At 44.7% G+C, this 20,229-nt stretch overlaps 1 protein-coding gene across 1 annotated transcript; it reads left to right on the forward strand.

Moving 5' to 3' along the window:
- The first annotated feature begins 5,467 nt into the window (after positions 1–5,467).
- Positions 5,468–15,377, forward strand: LOC307238385 (NAD-dependent protein deacylase sirtuin-5A, mitochondrial-like). The gene is made up of 9 exons (XM_080011326.1): positions 5,468–5,541; positions 6,572–6,682; positions 6,766–6,899; positions 11,883–12,108; positions 13,014–13,101; positions 13,230–13,283; positions 13,898–14,021; positions 14,131–14,246; positions 14,374–15,377. The coding sequence occupies exons 2-9, from the start codon at positions 6,583–6,585 to the stop codon at positions 14,444–14,446; spliced, it is 915 nt and encodes a 304-aa protein (XP_079867452.1). The 5' UTR covers positions 5,468–5,541; positions 6,572–6,582; the 3' UTR covers positions 14,447–15,377.
- Positions 15,378–20,229: the final 4,852 nt, after the last annotated feature.

The raw sequence follows: 20,229 nt of genomic DNA on the forward strand, positions 1-20,229 counted from the left end.
GATATTAAATTACCAAAATGCAAGCTTGTCTTGATTAGTGATTTCTACCAGCCACCTGGTCAGAGCAACCTTTATCAACTTCTGGAAGCGGTTTGCTCTAATTGTATGAATTTTGTCCCATCAGAGGTGATGATAACAAGGGACTTTAACTTTGACATTCTGAAAACTGAATTTTGGGGATACAAATCTCTTCATGAACTTCTGTCTTCTCTTCGGATTGCACCATTTGATTAGGGCGCTGACGAGAATTTGTACTTCCACTCAAACTGTGATTAACCTTCTTTTAGTACCAGACAGGACAAGGATCGCCAAAAGTGGGTGTGGTGTGTGGGTGGTGTGGTTAAAGCAGCCACGCCTGTCTTGGGTCTAGGTAATTGGGCCCAGGATCGGAGTGGCTTGCATTCAACGAGCAACAGGAAACTCACCCATCCCGACACAAATGGGAAGAGCCTCTGTCATGACAATGTTCCATCTGCTCCCGGCTTGTTACATCTTGCCCACTCCCTACAATAAACCGGTGTATTTGCAACATCTCTGCCTGTGTCTCTGTGTCAGAGGGCCCTGAAAACACCACTCGGGTGGCATGTGGCAGACGGAACTGCCACAGAGGGGTTTTAAATTACGGGTTCGGTTAACTCTGTAAGAATTAGGTCTCTGGAGAACTACAATTAACATGTATTTGTTGAATGTCTAAGAGAATAAAATTGGACCCTTGTGCTACATAGCTCAGATGCTGAGGGTGATTGAAATCATTTTAAAACCACACCATACCATTATGGGAGTAATAAAGGCAAGGAATAAACAATTTTGTAATTACAGGAAAATGAAAGATGAGCAAATTTGGGCAGATTACAAAATATCAAGGAATGAAGTCAGCAGATTGATAAATAGTTCAAAAAAGTCCTATTTCAATGAGAAAATTGCTGAATATAGAAATTATTCAAGCAAGTTACGGAAGTCTCTTAAACAACTTGGCTTCACTCGTGGGCTAAAAACATAATCCTGCAACATTAGATTAGATATTTGGAATAAGGTTTCATCCAAGAAGGGTGAGGTGGCAGGTTCCAGGACAGTCTGGACAATGTGGGGGTAGTTTGTACGCCAGTACTATTCTAAATTAGGAGTTGAATCTGGTGCCTTCTCTTTTGAGACAGTTTCCGAGGCAGCTTTGCTCGAGAAGCTATCCAATCTGAACTGCTCCAAAGATACAGCCTTTTGATATTAGAATATTCAATCGAGGTTCCTAAGAGATGCTGCTGAGTTTATTACTCCATATCTCACCCATATTGCTAATCTGTCCATTAAACAAGGAACATTTCCAAATGATTTGAAACTTGCTGGAGTTATTACACTTTTTAATAGGGGATGTAAATTAGACCAAGGAAATTACAGACCGGTTTCTATCTTGGGTGTTTTGTCAAAGATAATTAAAAAAAAAATTTTTAGATCAATTTTCCAATACCTGACCTAACTTAATTGTTTCTTTAAATTCACGTCGCGTTTTTGCAAGTCCCATTCCACCGACACCTGTCTCCTATATTGAACTGACCATATAAGGAAAGACGTGGATGGGGGGAAAATTCTGTGGTATGGTAATGCTGGACTTACAGAGGGCATTTGACACAGTTTGTCATGATATCTTGCCATCCAAACTGATACCCATGCGTTTTAATGAGGCTGCAGTATGATGGGTTAGCTCTTATCTGAGCAGTAGAAAACAACTAGTAGATGTTGGTGGGACATTGTATCAGCCTAGATCTATAGATCGTGGGGTTATTTTTACTTTTATACATTAATGATCTTCGGTCAGCATGTTCAGGTGAGCTGTTTTTATATGCAGATGATTCTGCTTTTCTGGGGTCTCGTGAAAATTAAAGTATAGTCAAAAAGTTTTGAGTGCTGAATTACTATATGTTAGCAGCTGGATGTCTGATAGTATGTGGGAAAGCCAAATCAATTCTGTTTGGATCAAGAATTTAATTAAAACTGTCCTCTGGTTTTAATGTTAAAGTAAGCGGCTAAGGCCCCTGTCAATTATTTCGGCTGTACTTTGGATAGTCATTTGTCAGGTGAAGGCCAGGGCCAAAAGGTGCAAACCATGATCAATCAGAACAAGATTTTTTGTCAGAATTTCAAGGTTTTTAGATAGGAGAGCATTGGTTTCACTAGCCGGAGCGCTGATCCAACCCCATTTTGATTATGCTTTCTGTGCATGGTACAATGGCATCACTAAGTTCTTAAAAAATAGGCTTCAGCTTTCTCAAAATAAATTAGTAAAGGATTGTTCTGAATATTTTCATGAGAAGGCACCTTGTGACAGCAGAAGTCCACCGGCGCGTTGGTGCAGCGTACGGGCGCGGCACGCAGCGTGGTGTTCTGATGTACTTGAAGAACTATTTTACCTGCCTTGGAGATGTTCATAGTTATTCCACTATGGCCCACAGATCCCAGATCACTAGGTCCAACAGATTTTTCTCCTCCTGGATTTAAAGGTAAACTAGATAAGGAATCATTTGTGTATGTGGCAACAATACTTTGGAACAGCTTGCTTGGGAGTCTTAAGACAATTAGTAACTCTAACAACTTCAAATCGGTGCTGAAAAAATGGCTGAAGGGGCAGTAAAAATCTGAAGTAATGTTTGTTTGTTATCAATTAATTCTCGTGAAAGCTGATGTTTATTAAGAACAATAGTTTGTTGTCCTGCTGTCACTCCCAACCCCCCTAAGGACCACTATGGAAATAAGCCAAAGAGCTTTTCTTTTTTGTCTTATCCTGACCTGTTCTCTTTTTATTGTATGTGGCTGGTCTATATGTATGGACCGTACTACAGATGTGTAGGACTGTTCTGTCTGTGGAGCTACCCATATTTTAGGACATATGTCAAATAAATCAAATAGAATGAGGTTTGTCAGCAGAACCTCCACTGAGGTGGACGCTGGGACATCAGTTCACATCTCATTGTTCTGGAAGTCCCGAGGGAGCGGATTCTCGTCCAGGCCGTCAAAGACGAGCACAACTTTGAACTTGCCAATCAGTGGTCTGACCGGTTGATCTTGTCCAGGTACGACGTCTTGACATTTGATTGGTGTTCCCTCTGTCGCTGGCTTCCCGGAAGCTGCCTCGATCAGTCCTTGTTAGAATAGAGCACCTCAAATACCTCTTTACGGTCATTGTATAAGTAGGTTACAGCGAAATTTGTCCTCTGCATTTGACCCATCCTGTACCCAGGGGCGGTGGGTGGTCTGGGGACCGACTCCAGTTCTTTCGCCAGTGCCTTGGTCAGGGGCACCGACAGGAGTATCAACCCCTTACAAACATGTCTTTTGATGGTGGGAGGAAACCCACACAAACACGGGGAGAACACGCAATGTTCCAGTCTAAAGTTTATTCGGCAACAGTGGTGACTGCCGAGCCACCGGGCCGCCGTTGCCCTCTGCGCTCCTTACCTCTGTGATGTAGAGCAAGTGTTGGCTCTCCTGCTTCAGCGATTCCCTCAAGCAAACACTGGAACCTCTCCTTCAGATGAGACATCAGTTTATGTTTGCACACTGTGCACTCTGTGTGTGTGCAGTCCAACTGTAGCGCAGTTGGTTATTAATCTGCTTTATAGTTTTCATCATGCTACACCCTCAAAAACCAATCAGCAGCTTTACCAGGTTGTCTCTAGCACAGCCTTTACCATCTGATAAAGTGCACAAACCTCCCATTTTAAAAGATTAGTTCTAGAAGCGCAGTCTAAAGATGGAGACACCTTCCACGCTGCCTCAGTTTAGATTGATGATTAAGTACTTATACTCCGTCTCTTATTCCTGGACCGTTTCCTAGACTGCATCCCAGCTTCTAGATGGACGACTAGACTGTTTCCTAGCTCCTAGACTAGTCTCCTAGTTATGTCTCTGGGCTCTTACGTGGAGAGAGCTGGTTGACAGCTCACTCGATTCAGTCGCTCAGAAACTGGTTCTACCAACAGAGCAGAGAGCCGGAGTGGAATTCTCCTATAAAAGTGTAGAACAGAGTCTCTTAGTGCTCTGCAGAGAGTCGGCCAGCTCCTCCTGCTTCATCCTCCTCAGGAAGCGCAGTGTGACCTTCACAACTTCCTCCTCCGCTGCTCCTCCGTCCCCACATCATAATCATCATTCTCTTCCTTCCTCTGCCTCTCTGAGCATTGTGGGTAATCCGGACTCTGGAATCCGAACCCTCCAGAGCCTCCTCGGCTCCTTCTCGAACGCCACTGTCCTGGATTCACATCCCACAGGTCTGAAGAGGGAAGCATGGAGACTACGAGACGTGACGCAACACACGCTCCTTCATTTCATCCGGAGCTTGTTGGACATTCACACACCGGGGATATGGAGTCCAGGTCTGGTTGGTGCTGCTGTCCAGGTGGGCCACTGGTGACCTCTGACCTCTGCTGGTCTCTGTAGAGGACACACAAACCCACACGCACACACACACACAGTTAGAGGTGATGTCTCCTGGTAGAAACACAAGGTGCTCAGTTTCCCTGTGACTTGTTCCCTCTGCTCCAATAACAACCATCTCACACTCCAGCCTCTGTTACCGGTGGAGGCGCGGCCATCTTTGAAGACGGGCGGACATCCCATCGACCGGTCATTCTTCATGGAGACACCGGTGGGTTCAGGAGCGTCTCCTCTTTCCGGACGGAATCGACCAGTGGAACAGTCACGGCAGCCTGTGCCTTAGGATGTGAACATGTTTGGCTGTTGTATGTCACAATTGATTTAATAAATCTTCCCCTCCGCTCAGCAGACTGATTCCCATCTTTAAAACAAAGCGGTCAACATTCATACTGCGCATACTGCAGTATGACACATGTGATTTGATTTGTCTACCCCGTTAAATAATTGATTTTGTGCAGGAAAAGACAGAGTAGGGACGTTTTTCATTTCACCCTCGAAGAAATTTGTGTTTAATTTTATTCATTTCTTCGTTTACATTTATTGTTTTATAGGCTCAATTGTAAGGGTGTTTGAGTGCCAATTGTGAAGACTTGAAGCGGACAGTGGCGTTCATCGAAACTTTTATTCGTCAATTACACGTTTACTATTATTTTTTATCTTTTTTAAAACGAGAGCTAGTAAATAGTATTGTTTAACCAGGAATGCCAGCTCCGCTGAGGGAGTAGCGGTTCACCACCAGGAGCAGCCCGGGAAGAGCTCTGACACTAGAAAGAAGTGCATAAGAATACAAATAGCCCCCTTTCCTGGGAAACAAAAAAAACAAAAACAAAAAAAAAGAAGCAACGGAACATGCAAAAATGGCATTTAGCTCGAAAGTAGGAATCAGCGCCAGGGAATGACCGATTTCCGAGCTCCGCGGCAATGCAGCGCTGCACACGAAGCACATTACCAGCGGCCGCCGCTAGAGGGCCGACGTAACCTGCACTTCCTCCCTCACGCAACTTCACGTTTCCGAGCAGTATTTACGACAGTCGGTGTGGGTTTACGGCCCCCAGCGGAGCGTGTAGTCAGAGGTAAACAAACCTTCGCAGCGCAGTGTTGCGATTGCCGCCGCGAGGGGTAAGTTCAATGAAGTGGTTTGTTGGTTTGTTTTTTTGTTTGTTGAGAGACCATCGGCGGTCCGTCATGGTTTCCAGGCACGGGTCGTGCAGCGTGGTTTACCAACCCGCGCGTCCGGGATTTCACGGACTAAAATACGCGAAACGACTATGGGGAAACTCGTGGCGGGATGCGGTTTGACCCGCGCAGAGGCGACAGCGAGTGGTCTCCACTGGGATCGACGTAATCGAGATTTCGGATCTCATTCTGGATCCATTCACTGAAGTGCACTTTAACTTCCACATCAGCGACGAAAAGACGAATGATAATAATCGAGATGTTCTGGGCTGGCTGCCGGGTGGCAAACCTGTTTGGACACATTCAGGTGTAAGACACAACTGGCAGACGGGAAGGGAAACGCCTATTTACTTTCAACCTTTATTTTTTACTTTATTCACTTGGGCAGAAGATGATCCGATATTATATAACAAATACATAAAATAAAAAACAATAGTTACATTTTAAAAAAGTGTGTGTGTGTATGTGTGCGCGCTCGTACACATTGTTTTTTATGAGTTTATACACTATGGGTAGGAGCAAATACTTCGATTTCTTCCTGCTCCCTTTCAGACATATTTATATATTTATCTTTGTTGACTATAATTTGCTCAATATCTTTTTTTGATTTGTTTTTATTTTAAATGTTTTTGGTTTTTTTTCTTGTGTTTCTTAGCTATTATTATTTACAGACCTTACTTCTCATCAATGTGTACATATGTTGTTGTTTGTTGTTTTTTTTACCTTATTTTTTCGACTTTGACTTCTGTAAACGCTGCTGCTGTAGCACGTGGATTTCTTATCTTATTTTATCTCATCTTATCTTGTGTCTGACTTTAAAAAACGTAAATCAAACAAACTCATTTTTTAACCCTCTCCTGCAGGGGGGAATTGCACAATAAACTATGATACTGAAACAATTTTTGTCTAGTTGGAGAATAATTAATACAAGTTTGCTCCACGACAACCCTGTATATTCGTTGTCTCGCAACAGAGAGAGGGACCATGCTTCTCCGAAATCTGCCCCTCATCGTTCTGGGTCCTCGCCTGTTTTCCTCGGGCGTCTCGGGAAGACCCTCGATAGAAACCAGGAGAGCAAACTCAGGTGAAGTCTTTAATTGGAGGTTATGGCATAAAAAAAAAGAAAAAAAATCTTCCCCATATGTTGAATTTCCTTTCCCTTCTCAGATATGTCTGCCTTCCGGACGGTGTTTTCCAAAGCCAAGCACATCGCAGTCATCACGGGGTCGGGTGTGAACGCAGAGAGTGGCCTGGGCCCCCTCTGGGGAGAGGGGGGGGAGTGGAGAAAGTGGCCGTATCAGGTAACCTCCCCCAATATAACACGTTTAGTTAAATGAAAGCATAAACTGCCCACATTACATGCATAAAATTCAGTTTCTTATATAAAATGCAGTTGTACTGATTATGTGTTTGAAATGAACACACTTAATCCATTGTTTATTTCACACCAATAAACAAATAACCACAGTAGGAGCCATAACTACAAATGCATGGTAATGGTTATTTATGGTCAAATGACACTCAATTCAAACACTATTAACACAAAACACATTGTTTCCATAAATGCGCACATCATTTATAACTTGGCTAAAAATTGTGGGAACTAATTATTAGGCTTAAAATGAGATTTTTGACTGAACTAAATTAAAGATTTCACTGTCGTAATGAATTTGAGCTTGTTTGTAAATACCGTCTTTGAGTCCTAATGTCGAAATGTTGAGATTAAACATTATATTTCACTCGTGCATGCCCGTTCAAAATTTGAGACTTAACAAAATGTGAATGATTCGGTCCCGTGTTCCACAATGGAAGCTGAAACTGCTGGTTAAGGTCATTCATGCATAAATGAACTCTTACTCTCCTGGTCGCTGTTTATTGAAAGCTTATAAATATTGCAAAGGCCGAATGTGCAAATTGCACCAAATTGGGCACTGCACGCCATTGGGTCCCCAGCAACACACCTGCCAGGTGTGAAGTAGATCGGATGAACGGTTGTCAAGATAGTCGCAGGACATTCTAATTGAAGGACACACACACACAGACACACAGATTTCTTCCTTTATAGTTAGATTAGATTGGATAGTTAGATAAATCAGATGTATGACTATGCAGCTATAGCCCACAAATGGACAACAAACAGACAATAGGACTGAACGATAGTTAGAAAACTGTCTTTTTATATTTGGATGTTTATTCTCGTACAACCAATGTAGTTGAAGTCTCGAAAAATGTATCATTTGGAATTGAGAACGAAATGTTTAACACAGGCGGGTATTTTCAAAACGCACTGCTATCGGCCTTGTTCTTTACCGGCAATTCTCTAAACAACAATGAAGTGTGATTGATGGATTTGATGGGTTTGATTGTAGGTTCTAAGAACATTCAAATGAAACAATCAAACATTCAACTTCTTTGAGAGGGTACGTAGAATTTACTGCTGGCTGTAGATTCTCGTATCTTTGGGCCTTTTTTTTTTTTTCCATTTTATATTCAAGTTTTGCCTTCTGCTGAGGAGTGGGTCTTTTTTTTATGCGTCTTGTTTACATAGAAGAGGTCCTAACGGGGTTGATCCAGACACAAACAGCCGGCGGCGGTAGGAACTGTGTGAGGGGATGTTGACGGGGACCAATCAGCCGAAACAGCTGCAAGCGTCAGACAGAAGCAACAGAAGCTTTCCACGCCAATTAGTTATCTCATTTTCATTTATTCATCTCTGTGATCGTCTCAGTTGGCCAATACTGTATTTAAATTTAGGGCGGAATTTTGCAGGATATCTATATATGCACTGATCGGCCACAACATTAATACCACCACTAATAACCACAAAGATTGTGTGGCTCCCCCTCGTGCCGCCAAAACAGCTCTGAGCCGTGGAGGCATGGACTCCACAAGACCTCTGAAGGTGTCCTGTGGTATCTGGCACCGAGACGTTAGCAGCAGAACCTTTAAGTCCTGGAAGTTGTCACGTGGGGCCCCCGTGGATCGGGCTTGTTGTTCCAGCACATCCCACAGATGCTCCTTCCAGATCCTTCTTCCATTGCTCCATGGTCCAGTTCTGACGCTCACGTGCCGATTCTTTCAGTGGTGGACAGGGGTCAGAAGAATCAGAATCAGAATAGTCTTTATTGCCAAGTACGTTTACACAAACAAGGAATTTGTCTTGGTGTTCGGTGCATACATGAAACATAAATGTGAAACAACAAGTAAAATATAAGTTAAAATATATAGGGATGTCAAAAATAAGGCTGTTTTTTTGTTGTTGTTTTTTTTAATTTAGCTGTAAATTGTGCAGGAATGTGCGCTTATGTAACGCATTGACATACCCATTCAATTTAAGGTGTAATGGGAGGGGGTTTGTTGATGAGGCCAGTTGCAGACGGGAAGAAACTGTTCTTGTGGCGAGAGGTTATGGCCTTGTTGGACCGCAGGCTCCTGCCAGAGGGAAGAGTCTCAAACAGTTGGTGTCCGGGTTGGAAGGGGTCAGCCACAGTCTTACCTGCACGCCTCAGGGTCCTGGAGGCGTACAGGTCCTGGAGAGTTGGCAGATTGCAGCCAATCACCTTCTCAGCAGAGCGAATGACACGCTGCAGGCTGCCCTTGTCCTTGGTGGTTGCAGCAGCGTACCAGATGGTGATGGAGGAGGTGAGAACAGACTCAATGATGGAGGTGTAGAAGTGCACCGTCATCGTCTCTGGCAGGTTGAACTTCCTCAGCTGCCGTAGGAAGTATGTCCTCTGCTGGGCTTTCTTGACGATGGAGCTGCTGTTCAGCTCCCACTTGAGGTCCTGGGAGGTGATGGTTTCCAGGAAGCGGCAGGACTCCACAGAGTCAACTGGGGAGTCAAACAGGGTGATCGGGGGTGAGTGGAGCAGCGTTCTTTCTGAAGTCCACAACCATCTCTACCGTCTTCACAGCGTTGAGCTCCAGGTTGTTCTGGCTGCACCAAGTCGCCAGATGGCCAAGCGCCCACCTGTAGGCGGATTCATCCCCACCAGAGATGAGCGGAAGGGGATGTTGTCGTCCGCAAATTTCAGGAGCTTGACAGACTGGTGGCTGGAGGTGCAACTGTTGGTGTACAGGGAGAAGAGCAGAGGAGAGAGAACGCAGCCCTGAGGAGAACCGGTCCTGATGGCTGGGAGTCAGAGAAGTGTTTTCCCAGCTTCACGTGCTGCTTCCTGTCAGACAGGAAGTCTGTGATCCACCCGCAGGTGGAGTCAGGCACGCTCAGCTGGGAGAGCTTGTCCTGCAGAAGAGCCGGGATGATTGTGTTGAAGGCGGAGCTGAAATACACAAACAGGATCCTGGCGTAGCTTCCTGAGGAATCCAGGTGCTGGAGGATGAAGTGGAGGGCCAAGATTACTGCATCTTCTACAGACCTGTTGGCTCTGTAGGCGAACTGCAGGGGGTCCAGGAGAGGGTCTGTGATGGATTCGAGGTGGGAAAGCACAAGGCGTTCAAAAGACTTCACCACATCACCACAGAGGTCAGGGCGACGGGTCTGTAATCATTAAGTCCTGTGGTCCTTGGCTTCTTTGGGACTGAGATGATGGTGGCGGATTTAAAGCAGACTGGTACATGGCATGTCTCCAGTGAGGTGTTGAAAATGTCTGTGAACACCGGAGACGGCTGATCAGCACAGTCTGGTCCGGCTGCTTTGCGGGGGTTCTGCTTCTTGAAAAGCCTATTGACGTCCCTCTCCAGGATCGAAAGGGTCGTCACTGTGGGGGGGGGGGGGCCTCTATGGTGAGTAGTTGTGAAGAGGTCCAGTCTCCTGCTGTGGTGGGGGAGGTGGAGCTGGTAGGCTGGGGCTGGTGGAAGGTGTCACGGGGGATGGTGTCAGGACTGTCCCATTGTCTTTCAAAGAGGCAGTAGAAGTTGTCCAGATGTCGTCAACACAGGTTTACACAGCTTTCATTTCTGCCTGTATGCAGGAATCAGGTGGACCATGACGTGGTCAGAGTGTCCCAGTGCACCTCGGGGAACGGCGTCATAGGCATTGCTTACTGTGGTGTAACAGTGGTCAAAAGTATTCTCCTCTCTGGTGGGGCATTTAATAAACTGTCTATATTTGGGGCGTTCATGGCTGAGGTTTCCCTTGTTAAAGTCGCCGAGGACAATAACTAGGGAGTCTGGGTTTGTCCGTTCCACACACCGTATCTGGTCGGTGAGCATGTGCTGTGCGTCCTGCACATTGGCTTGCGGTGGTATGTCAACACCGACCAGTATGAATGAACATGAATGAACAACCGCATGGGCACTGTGACCGGTCTGCAGCTACGCAGCCCCGTACACAGCAAGCTGTGATGCTCTGTGTGTTCTGACTCCTTTCTATCATAGCAGCATTAACTTTTTCAGGAATTTGTGCTACAGTAGCTCTTCTGTGGGATCGGACCAGACGGGCTAGACTTCACTCCCCACGCACATCAATGAGCCCATGGGCAGCCATGACCCTGTCACCGGTTCACTGATTGTCCTTCCTTGGAGCACTTTTGGTAGGAAGTAACCACTGCATACCGGGAACACCCCACAAGACCTGGCGTTTTGGAGATGCTCTGACCCAGTCGTCTAGCCGTGACAATTTGGCTCTTGTCAAAGTCGCTCAGATCCTTATGCTTGTCCGTTTTTCCTGCTTCCAACACATCAACTTCAGTAACTGACTGTTCACTTGCTGCCTGATATATTCCACCCCTTGACAGGTGCCATAAACGAGATGACCAAGGAATTCACTTCACCTGTCAGTGGTTTTTAATGTTGTGGCTGATCGGTGTATATTAACATATGTTTTTTGGCTTCATGATCCTTTTTTAAAGACTCTAGCTACAGGTACAGTATATGGTAATAAAAAGATATTATATCAGAGGGGGGAAAAAAAAAATCTCATACTAAGATTCTGATATATATAACTCTCCCAAATAAAATTATGCCCAACTCATATTTCATCACAGGTGATATCTTCTCATAATTTGTAATGAAAATAAAAACAATGACAAAAACAATAATAGACAACTGAAAGGTGAAAAACGATATTGAATAATCGCCAGCGGGAATATTCCAGGTCCAGAAACGTAAAAATCCAGCTCCGTGTTTTTGCTCCAGCCCATGCACTGCTCCAGCTTCCACACGGTTGATTCAAAATCCCAAAGTGGATTTTTAACTTCCCTGACTTTCTACTTGTGTTTTTCACCTTCCGTTTGAATTCCTCTTTTTCCGTCGCCACCAACCGGGCCTTGGTGCCCCCCCCCCCCCACGTCTCTCACCAAATTTTTCCACTGGCTTGCACCCAGGACCTGGCCACCCCGGAGACCTTCTCGCGCCACCCATCCCGCGTGTGGGAGTACTACCACCATAGAAGGCTGCTGGCCATGTCCAGGAAGCCCAGCGCCGCCCACCTGGCCCTGGCCGAGTGCGAGGCCCGGCTGAGGAAGCAGGGACGCTCCCTGGTGGTCATCAGCCAGAACATCGACAACCTGCACCAGGAGGCCGGCTCCAGGCACGTCCTCAAGATCCACGGTGAGAACCCGGGGAGGGGGATCAGGGATTCAGGACGTCCCATTTTTCAGGGCCTTATTCGTGGTATTCCGTGATGAGTTGATGAGTAAGTATAGTCCATGTGAAAGTCAATCATTTGGTCCTTTGAGGAGCTTGTAGGCCAGATCACTGTAGCGATTGAAGGTTCAGCTCTTTATTTGAGATTTGGTTCTTGACGAGCAACTCCGTAAAATAATTTGCTTTATGTCTTTTCTTATTAGGCAACTCGTGGTTAGTTTGGTTTGGTTGGTGTGACGCACGGTTCCGAGTTGTGAACGGAATTCTCACAGGATTTGTTTAATTCCTGTCAAAATGATTTATTATGCGGAAGAACGCAAACTTGTGGATCCCAAAAATCTCCTTTAGTCGAATTCTGTGAATCACAGAAATAATTTACTACTATTAAACTCATAGTCGTTATTTTTGTGGAATGCAAAGTGTAAATCATTTATAATCACCCCGATTCACGGAAAAGATTAGTTCGCTATGAACAAATAGTTTGTGGATTTTACGTCACTCGGAATAGAACGAGCGCGTGGTCCACATGACACACACTGAACCACAGCTTGTCAATTATTTTAATTATTTTAGAGGAGTGTCTTAACCAAATGTGACCACGAGAAGTAGCTACGTGCTGATGAGCATTGAGAGTAGAGATCTCTTATTACTGACAGAGAAACAGAAAGTTTCAAGCAAAAAAAACCCCAAAAAAACATGGTTGTTTTGTTTGCTCAGTTGATTGGGTCACTTTATCCTCATGAGATCAGGTCAGAGAGCCAAAAAGCGCACGTAACAACAGATCGTGGAAGAGGATTCTCACGGCTGCCGCACGTGTTTATTAATCCACTTGTGGTGACGTAGGAGCTCCATCACCTCCTCTGTTTCAGGCAGCGTGATGGAGACGCGTTGCGTGAGCTGCGGAAACGTCGCCGAGAATCATCGCAACCCCATATGCAGCGCTCTGGAGGGCAGAGGGTGAGGGCGAGGAGGCGGAGGTGGAGGACGGCCGCCGCCGCCGCCACCACCAGAGAGGAAACGCACAACATACTTCCCAGTACCGCGGCCCTTCATTTAAATGTATTTTTCTGTTCTTCCGTGTGCAGCAACCCCGACCCCAACGTGGCTGACGTCCACATTCCCGTGGACCAGCTGCCCAGGTGGCTTCTTTTCTTTTGTGTGGGGGAAAAAAAGTGTTTTATGATCATTGTTGTGTTGAAATAATTTTCAAAATTAAAGCAACGAAGCGTGATTGTTCAGCTATTAAATCAGAATCGGTTCGTTCCACCAGGTACATTTACATCCACTATGAATTTGTTCAAGTGAGATGAGTTGTTTCACAACAGATAATTGGCATAATAAAACAAAATAAAATAGAATTGAAGTCAAATATCAAGTAAAGTCAAGTCAAATATATACAAATTGTGCAAAAATACTGTGTGTGTGTGTGTGTGTGTGTGTGTGTGTGTGTGTGTGTGTGTGTGTGTGTGTGTGTGTGTGTGTGTGTGTGTGTGTGTGTGTGTGTGTGTGTGTGTGTGTGTGTGTGTGTGTGTGTGTGATAAAAATATAGAATGTACCAAATGCGATACTATCAGCAGGATTAATATTTCTTATTATAGGGTATCAATTATAAATATGAATTAGACTCATATTAAGTCTCTTTAGTCATTTTAGATTATTTTGCCGTTGATTGCCTTTGTTATGTTTGACATCTTAGAAAAATAAAGTGCGGTGCCAAACTAACCCCGAAGTGCCACTTTGTCTCCTCCCGAAGGTGTCAGGAGAGCGACTGCAGCGGCCTCCTGAGGCCCAACGTGGTGTTTTTCGGGGAGACTCTGGACTCTCACCTGCTCACCAAGGTGGAGAAGGAGCTGGACACCTGCGACCTCTGCCTGGTGGTGAGCCATGTCCTCACGCCTGTGCCTCCAACAGAGCCTTATCTCCCCTGAGCTCGGAATGCAACCGAGGTCATTGACCCCTTTTGTCCCCCAATGTGTTGACCCGCAGGTGGGCACGTCATCCATTGTGTACCCAGCCGCCATGTTCGGGCCCCAGGTGGCCTCCAGAGGCGTCCCCGTCGCAGAGTTCAACACGGAAACCACGGTCAAAACGGAATATTTTACGTAGGTCGGCGCATGCCTGTTCCAAACGATTTTGGGATGACCCCGTTTTATTGAAAATGACCCCTCTTTAATAACTTTTTTTTTTTTTTTTTTTTGTGTGTGTGTATTTATTTGTGTTTGGGTACAGCTACCATTTCCGGGGCCCGTGTGGAACCACGCTCCCTGCGGCCTTGGCGCGACACGAGTCCGAGATCATCTGAGTGTGGACGGGCTGATTTCTTGACGACCATATCATATATCACATAAATGCATTAAAAAAAAAAAAAAGATACATTCCGTAAACCCATAACCTCATCCCGGAACGCCTGGTAGAGGGATAGCTGCTTTATGCTAAATTTCAATAATTTTTAAATAGGTCAGCTGGAATTCCTATTTTTTACTTGAATGGTCTTTGGGTTTATTTTACCAGAAAAGGGGGATAACGTGTGTGTGAGTTCACAAACGGGGGCTATGCAACTTCAGACGTTTATGTCGGGAAAAATAATATGGAAATAATCCATTGTTCTCATTGATTGACATACTGTATCACACTAGGAAAATAATTAGGAATATAAATAATTAGGAATTAGGAAAGTAGTCAAGATAGATATTACATGATTTAATGTCGTCTAATTTGACGCGGTGCTTTTCTGTCCCTCATCGACGGCTTGAAACATGTCACCGTCTGAACCGCCATGCGAGTGCCTTTTCAAACTGTTTACTCAAACCTTGACCAAATATTCTCTGCCAGCCTCCAGGGCGTGGAGGTTCAATGTTCCACAGATTGTTTGGTTTTCGGACAAAGAAGGAAAGAAACGCGCTGGTCTTACGCAATAACGCCAAAGTCACCGGGTCTCTGCTGTTATGGGCCGCCTTCACGCCGGAGGCTGTTTACATGTCGTTTGTTATCCACCACCGACTTTCATACACTATCCAGAGACAGAAAATGCCTTTTCAAATGTTAATCTTTTCTTTTTTTAAATAATAAGTGTATGCCAAATATGTTGCTCTCAATGTTTCATATCAGGTCAAATTTTGAATATCGTTTTCTGTCCATTTGTAAAACTTGTTAGCGTCTTTTGAGAATATATAAAGTAATACCAACTCTGTACTATGCACTGCTACAGCACTGCTGTCAAATGTAAAACTACATAAAAGCCATTTAGAAATGCACGTTGTGTTGTGTTTTGTTCGCCCGTGATGCATCAAGTGCATTTATTATCGAGCCATGTTTCCAAAGTGACCACAAGGTGTCGGTGTGGAGCTTTGCAGCTCAGCTCCATGTCATGGTATTTCTCTCAGGGAAATGGAAAACAGCGGCCAGTTCACTACAGCCCTTCTCTGTGGTCGATTAAGGAGACATGTGTTCACTCTGAGATGGAAAGTAATTCAGTGTTGGAACTGTATCCTGTGCATGGGTTTCAACGGAACTCAATGCATTGGTGCTGCGGGGTTGCCAGTCCTATCCATATGAGTTTTGTTTGACGGGTGGTTAACGTCCTGACGTGAGGCGCTGCGTTCCGGACAAATTCGATCTCGGTTTTTTTTGTGTTTTTATTTGTACTTAACGTCGCAAAGACTCAAGATGCATCACTTAAATCAGAGGCGTCCAACCACCGGGCCGCGGGGTATTTGCCTCCACGCTGCCACTGGCCGCCAAAGGGGGGGCCAGTGAGGGCCACGGCCACCCTGATACAACCGCTGGCCGGCCCCCACGTGAGTCGCAGTCGAAAGTTTAGAAAACAACAATCTGCAGAGCGATTTCCGCTCCGCTGCACATCCAAAAGCTAATAAAAACACGTGTTTTTATTGTCGGTGTATTTCTTTTACTCCGTTTCCTGATTGAATGAAACAGAGGCGTAACTAGGAGACTTTCTCAGTCACTGTGTTGACGACCACCCCCACCCCCAACCGGTCTGTGAATATTTTGTGTGCTGCGGAGCGGTCCGTGATAATAAAAAGGTTGAGTTCCCTTATTTAAGCCAGGGAACCCCTGGCTTAAATAACTTGAGGTGCCGAAAGGTGAATTTCTCAAATTTCACACGAGCTAGGCTAGCTGATCCCCTCTGCTGCCATGCATTGAGCTAACACAGCATGTGGAAAAATAACTCGACCGCATTGGATATCAAGTACCTGCATATAATGCTCAATAGAGGAATCGTTTGTCTTACTTTTTCAGTGTACTTGTACTGAGTCATACAGTTTTTTCGGGCATTTATACTTTATGGGCATTTATACTACATCCTACAGTATAACTTAAAAGGTATGTGTATTTCACCACTGATCATAGTCCCCATTCGCAAAGCTCTGTTAAATTCCCTGTTTATTTGTTCCATTTTGTGCCTCTCTACAGCATCCCCCGTCTCCGCAACCGTTTTTATTTCTTTCATTTATCCCCCCCTCGAGTATAAATGGCTCATCGCAGATGGATTTTCCTGCGTGTTTTGAACTCTCTGTCTGCTTGCGCTGGTGTGAGACTGCGGGACCATAGGTTGTGTTCTCTCTGTGAGCGAAAGGCTGGCGTCCAGCTGCTGCTCCATCTGTCCACATCAGGTAGCTGCGAGGCCCGATAAGAGACCGGGGCAGATGCCCCCGCCCCACAGCACCACCGGCAGCACCCGCGCCACCGCGCTCCGTCTGCATCCCCCCCGCTCTAAAGCAGTGCTTTTCAACCGCCGTGCCGCATTCCTCAAATTTCACTTACATTTTTTTTATTTTTTTTGACGTAATAGCGATGAAAGGTTCGACTCGTTTTTGATATTCGGTTCTCGACGAGTCACTCGTTGAAAAGAGTTTTGATTTTCTACTCTCCACCCTTTCGACTCTTCCTTTATTTAGATTCCGTGAGTGTAGCGCACGGCGAGCGAGGGAGGACTTCTGGTGAAAGATGAACGAGCGTCGGTTCAGATCTGAGCTGCTGTTTTGTTTTTTTTGTCTTCAACCGTGGTGACTCCCGACGCCCGGGTCATGAACAAGGTTTGTTTGCGATGAACGAATTGTTTGCGAGTTATGCATCACTACCCCGTGTGCCGTAAAACAAGCACAGTTATGCATGTTTAGGACATTTTGTTTGTGGTTTAAAGGATAGTGATGCACCCCGGGATTATTTCCATTTTAGAAAGTGTGGAAGTAAGAAGGGTGGGGAAACGACGGAAGGACAAGACTCACCAATGAACAGCCCTGAGGTCTTATACCACGACTTTCGATTCGTCAGCGGTGTGTTTCCCCTTTTATCCGTGCGTGGATCAAAACAACAAAACGTTGCAGTCAGGACCAACGACTCCAATGACGCCTGATCCAATTTGAACGCCGTCTTTCCACTTCCTGTTTCTACCCAGCGATAAACATCTAAATCCAATTCAGTCGATCTGCCACAACCGCTCATCTCCTTTAAATGTCCCTGTATACCATCATCACCATCATCAGGATCATCATCATCAGGATCATCCCCACCATCAGGATCATCATCATCATCAGGATCATCACCACCAGCAGGATCATCACCACCATCAGGATCATCATCAGGATCATCATCATCATCAGGATCATCACCACCATCAGGATCATCACCATCATCAGGATCATCACCACCATCAGGATCATTATCAGAATCATCACGATCATCAGGATCATCACCACCATCAGGATCATCATCATCATCAGGATCATAATTACCTTCTCTCCTGACCCCACTCCCCCCACCCACCCCCTACTCCTTGTATTACCAATGAAAGAGGGAAGAAAATGGTGAGGACGTCTACTTTTTTTTTTATCACAAGAGGAGGGTGTACCCGTAGAGAGGCACTTAAGGGGTTTGATATGGTCATTTGTGGCTGGATGGTGGACATCCAAGGAGCTCCCGCAGCTTCATGCATGAATGCAGGAGGTGGAGGAGAAGAATAAGGAGAGAGAGAGAGAGAGATAGAGAGAGAAAGAGAGAGAGAGAGAGAGAGATGTTCTCCTCTGACCCGCCAGTCTCCAGGTTAATGGACTCATCATCATTGGGTGGCAGCTCCGCAAATATCCACCGTGGTCTTCTGTGAATGAGGAAGCAGATTGACCGGGGGACAGCTGCAGGTGTGTGTGTGTGTGTGTGTGTGTGTGTGTGTGTGTGTGTGTGTGTGTGTGTGTGTGTGTGTGTGTGTGGTGGGGGGTTAGGGGAATACAAAATCTAAATCAGAGGGCAGGATTTGGTAGCTGGTGGATGAGTGTGTATTGATGTCTGTGTGTGAATGTCCTTTCTGTGAAAAACGTAAATTGTCTGCAATATCACACAAACACATGTACCGGGAGTACTACTGGGAGTACTACTGGGAGTACTATTGGGAGTACTACTGGGAGTACTACTGGGGGTACTACTGGGGGTACTGCTGGGAGTTCTACTGGGAGTACTACGTAATTGTACATTACCTTATTGTTGTTTTTCTAAGATCCGCATCCCATACTTTATACAGTGTATTTCCAAAATAGAATATGTATGCAAATTATGTGTGTGTGTATATATATATAGTATGTATACAGTATATCAATACAATATTTAGTATATGTCATATACTACTACTATATACAATATATGTCTGTCCATCTATCTATCTATCTATCTATCTATCTATCTATCTATCTATCTATCTATCTATCTATCTATCTATCTGCCTGCCTGCCTGCCTGCCTGCCTGCCTGCCTGCCTGCCTGTCTGTCTGTCTGTCTGTCTGTCTGTCTATGTCTTCCTCAGGGATCTATAGTAACATAAACAACGAGATACATGATTTATTTTTAATGGTGTGTCTAAAAAGTGTTGAGTGTCATCATTTACATTTAACCCCCCCCCCCCGCAATATCATTGAATGGATCCTATGAATTATTGATGTGCTAAATTATGACGGATCATATTTTATTTTCGGGAAATACATCGCGTACAGTACGGGATTTGAGATTTGAGAAAGCTCTAAAAAGGTGAATTATTCGGACTTAAGCTGTTTAGTCTGCAGGAAAGCAGACAATGAGAGAGGCTTATAAAAGACCGAGGTGAGGTCTATTTTTAGCCGTCGTCAGTTTTCTTCACAACAATACAGGAAGGCGGGGGTGGGGGCGGGGGTGGGGTGGGGGGGGATCTCGAAGTCACGCTTGCACGGCACTAATGGCACATGCTAATTTCCCCTTTTCCCCTAACCTTCCACTGAACTCCATCTGTTTAGCATGGTCGGCGGTAATAACACAAAGAGATATAGGCCTAAAGGGATAATCCCATAGTTGCCATGAGGACCGTCGTTGATTTGGAACAGCGCTGAGTGAGCAGATTTAGATTTATTTTTCTATATACATGGCAACTTGCTGATACAGAGGTTTGTTTATTACTATTATTATTATTGTTGTTGTTATTGTTATTATTGTTATTATTGTTGTTTATGTTTGTTGTTTATATTTGAATTTTACATTTATTTTATATTTATATTGCCAAATTTGTATTTTGTTGTTTATTGCATTTGCCAAATTATCAATAAATATATTATTATTATTATTATTATTATTATTATTATTATTATTATTATTGTCATTGTTGTTGTTGTTGTTGTTGTTATTGTTGTTGTTGCTTATATGTATTTTTTACTTAAAAAAAATAAATATGCCAATATTTCTAAATTGTGCTATTTTTTTGTTTATGGCATATTGACATCTATCTATCTATCTATCTATCTATCTATCTATCTATCTATCTATCTTTCTATCTATCTATCTATCTAAAAATAGTATGGCTGTTTTCATTTCACACTGGTTCATTAAAAAGACAGCGTTACAGGAATGGAAAGGGAAGAAAAAAAGAGGAGGACACCGTACGCAGATAGTGACTACGTGCCTCTGTTGGTGCCTCTGTTCTGCTGACGCCGGTGCTTCGGCGGCTCGGTGAGAGGAGTTGTTGTTGGAGAAAGGGCTGGAAAGGGGCTCAGGTGCAGGCTAATCTGCTCTAACCCAGCACTAATTAGGATCAGGGCAGTGGACACTTTCT

Source organism: Zeus faber (assembly GCF_960531495.2).
Source record: "Zeus faber genome assembly, chromosome: 12".
In the NCBI taxonomy this organism is placed as follows: domain Eukaryota; kingdom Metazoa; phylum Chordata; class Actinopteri; order Zeiformes; family Zeidae; genus Zeus; species Zeus faber.

Excerpts from the sequence above, each read along its gene's own strand:
- LOC307238385 (XM_080011326.1), top strand. The coding sequence starts at position 6,583 with ATGCTTCTCCGAAATCTGCCCCTCATCGTTCTGGGTCCTCGCCTGTTT. Across the intron at positions 6,683-6,765 it reads AACCAGGAGAGCAAACTCAG|ATATGTCTGCCTTCCGGACG; the intron begins GTGAAGTCTTTA and ends TTCCCTTCTCAG. Across the intron at positions 12,109-13,013 it reads GCACGTCCTCAAGATCCACG|GCAGCGTGATGGAGACGCGT; the intron begins GTGAGAACCCGG and ends CCTCTGTTTCAG.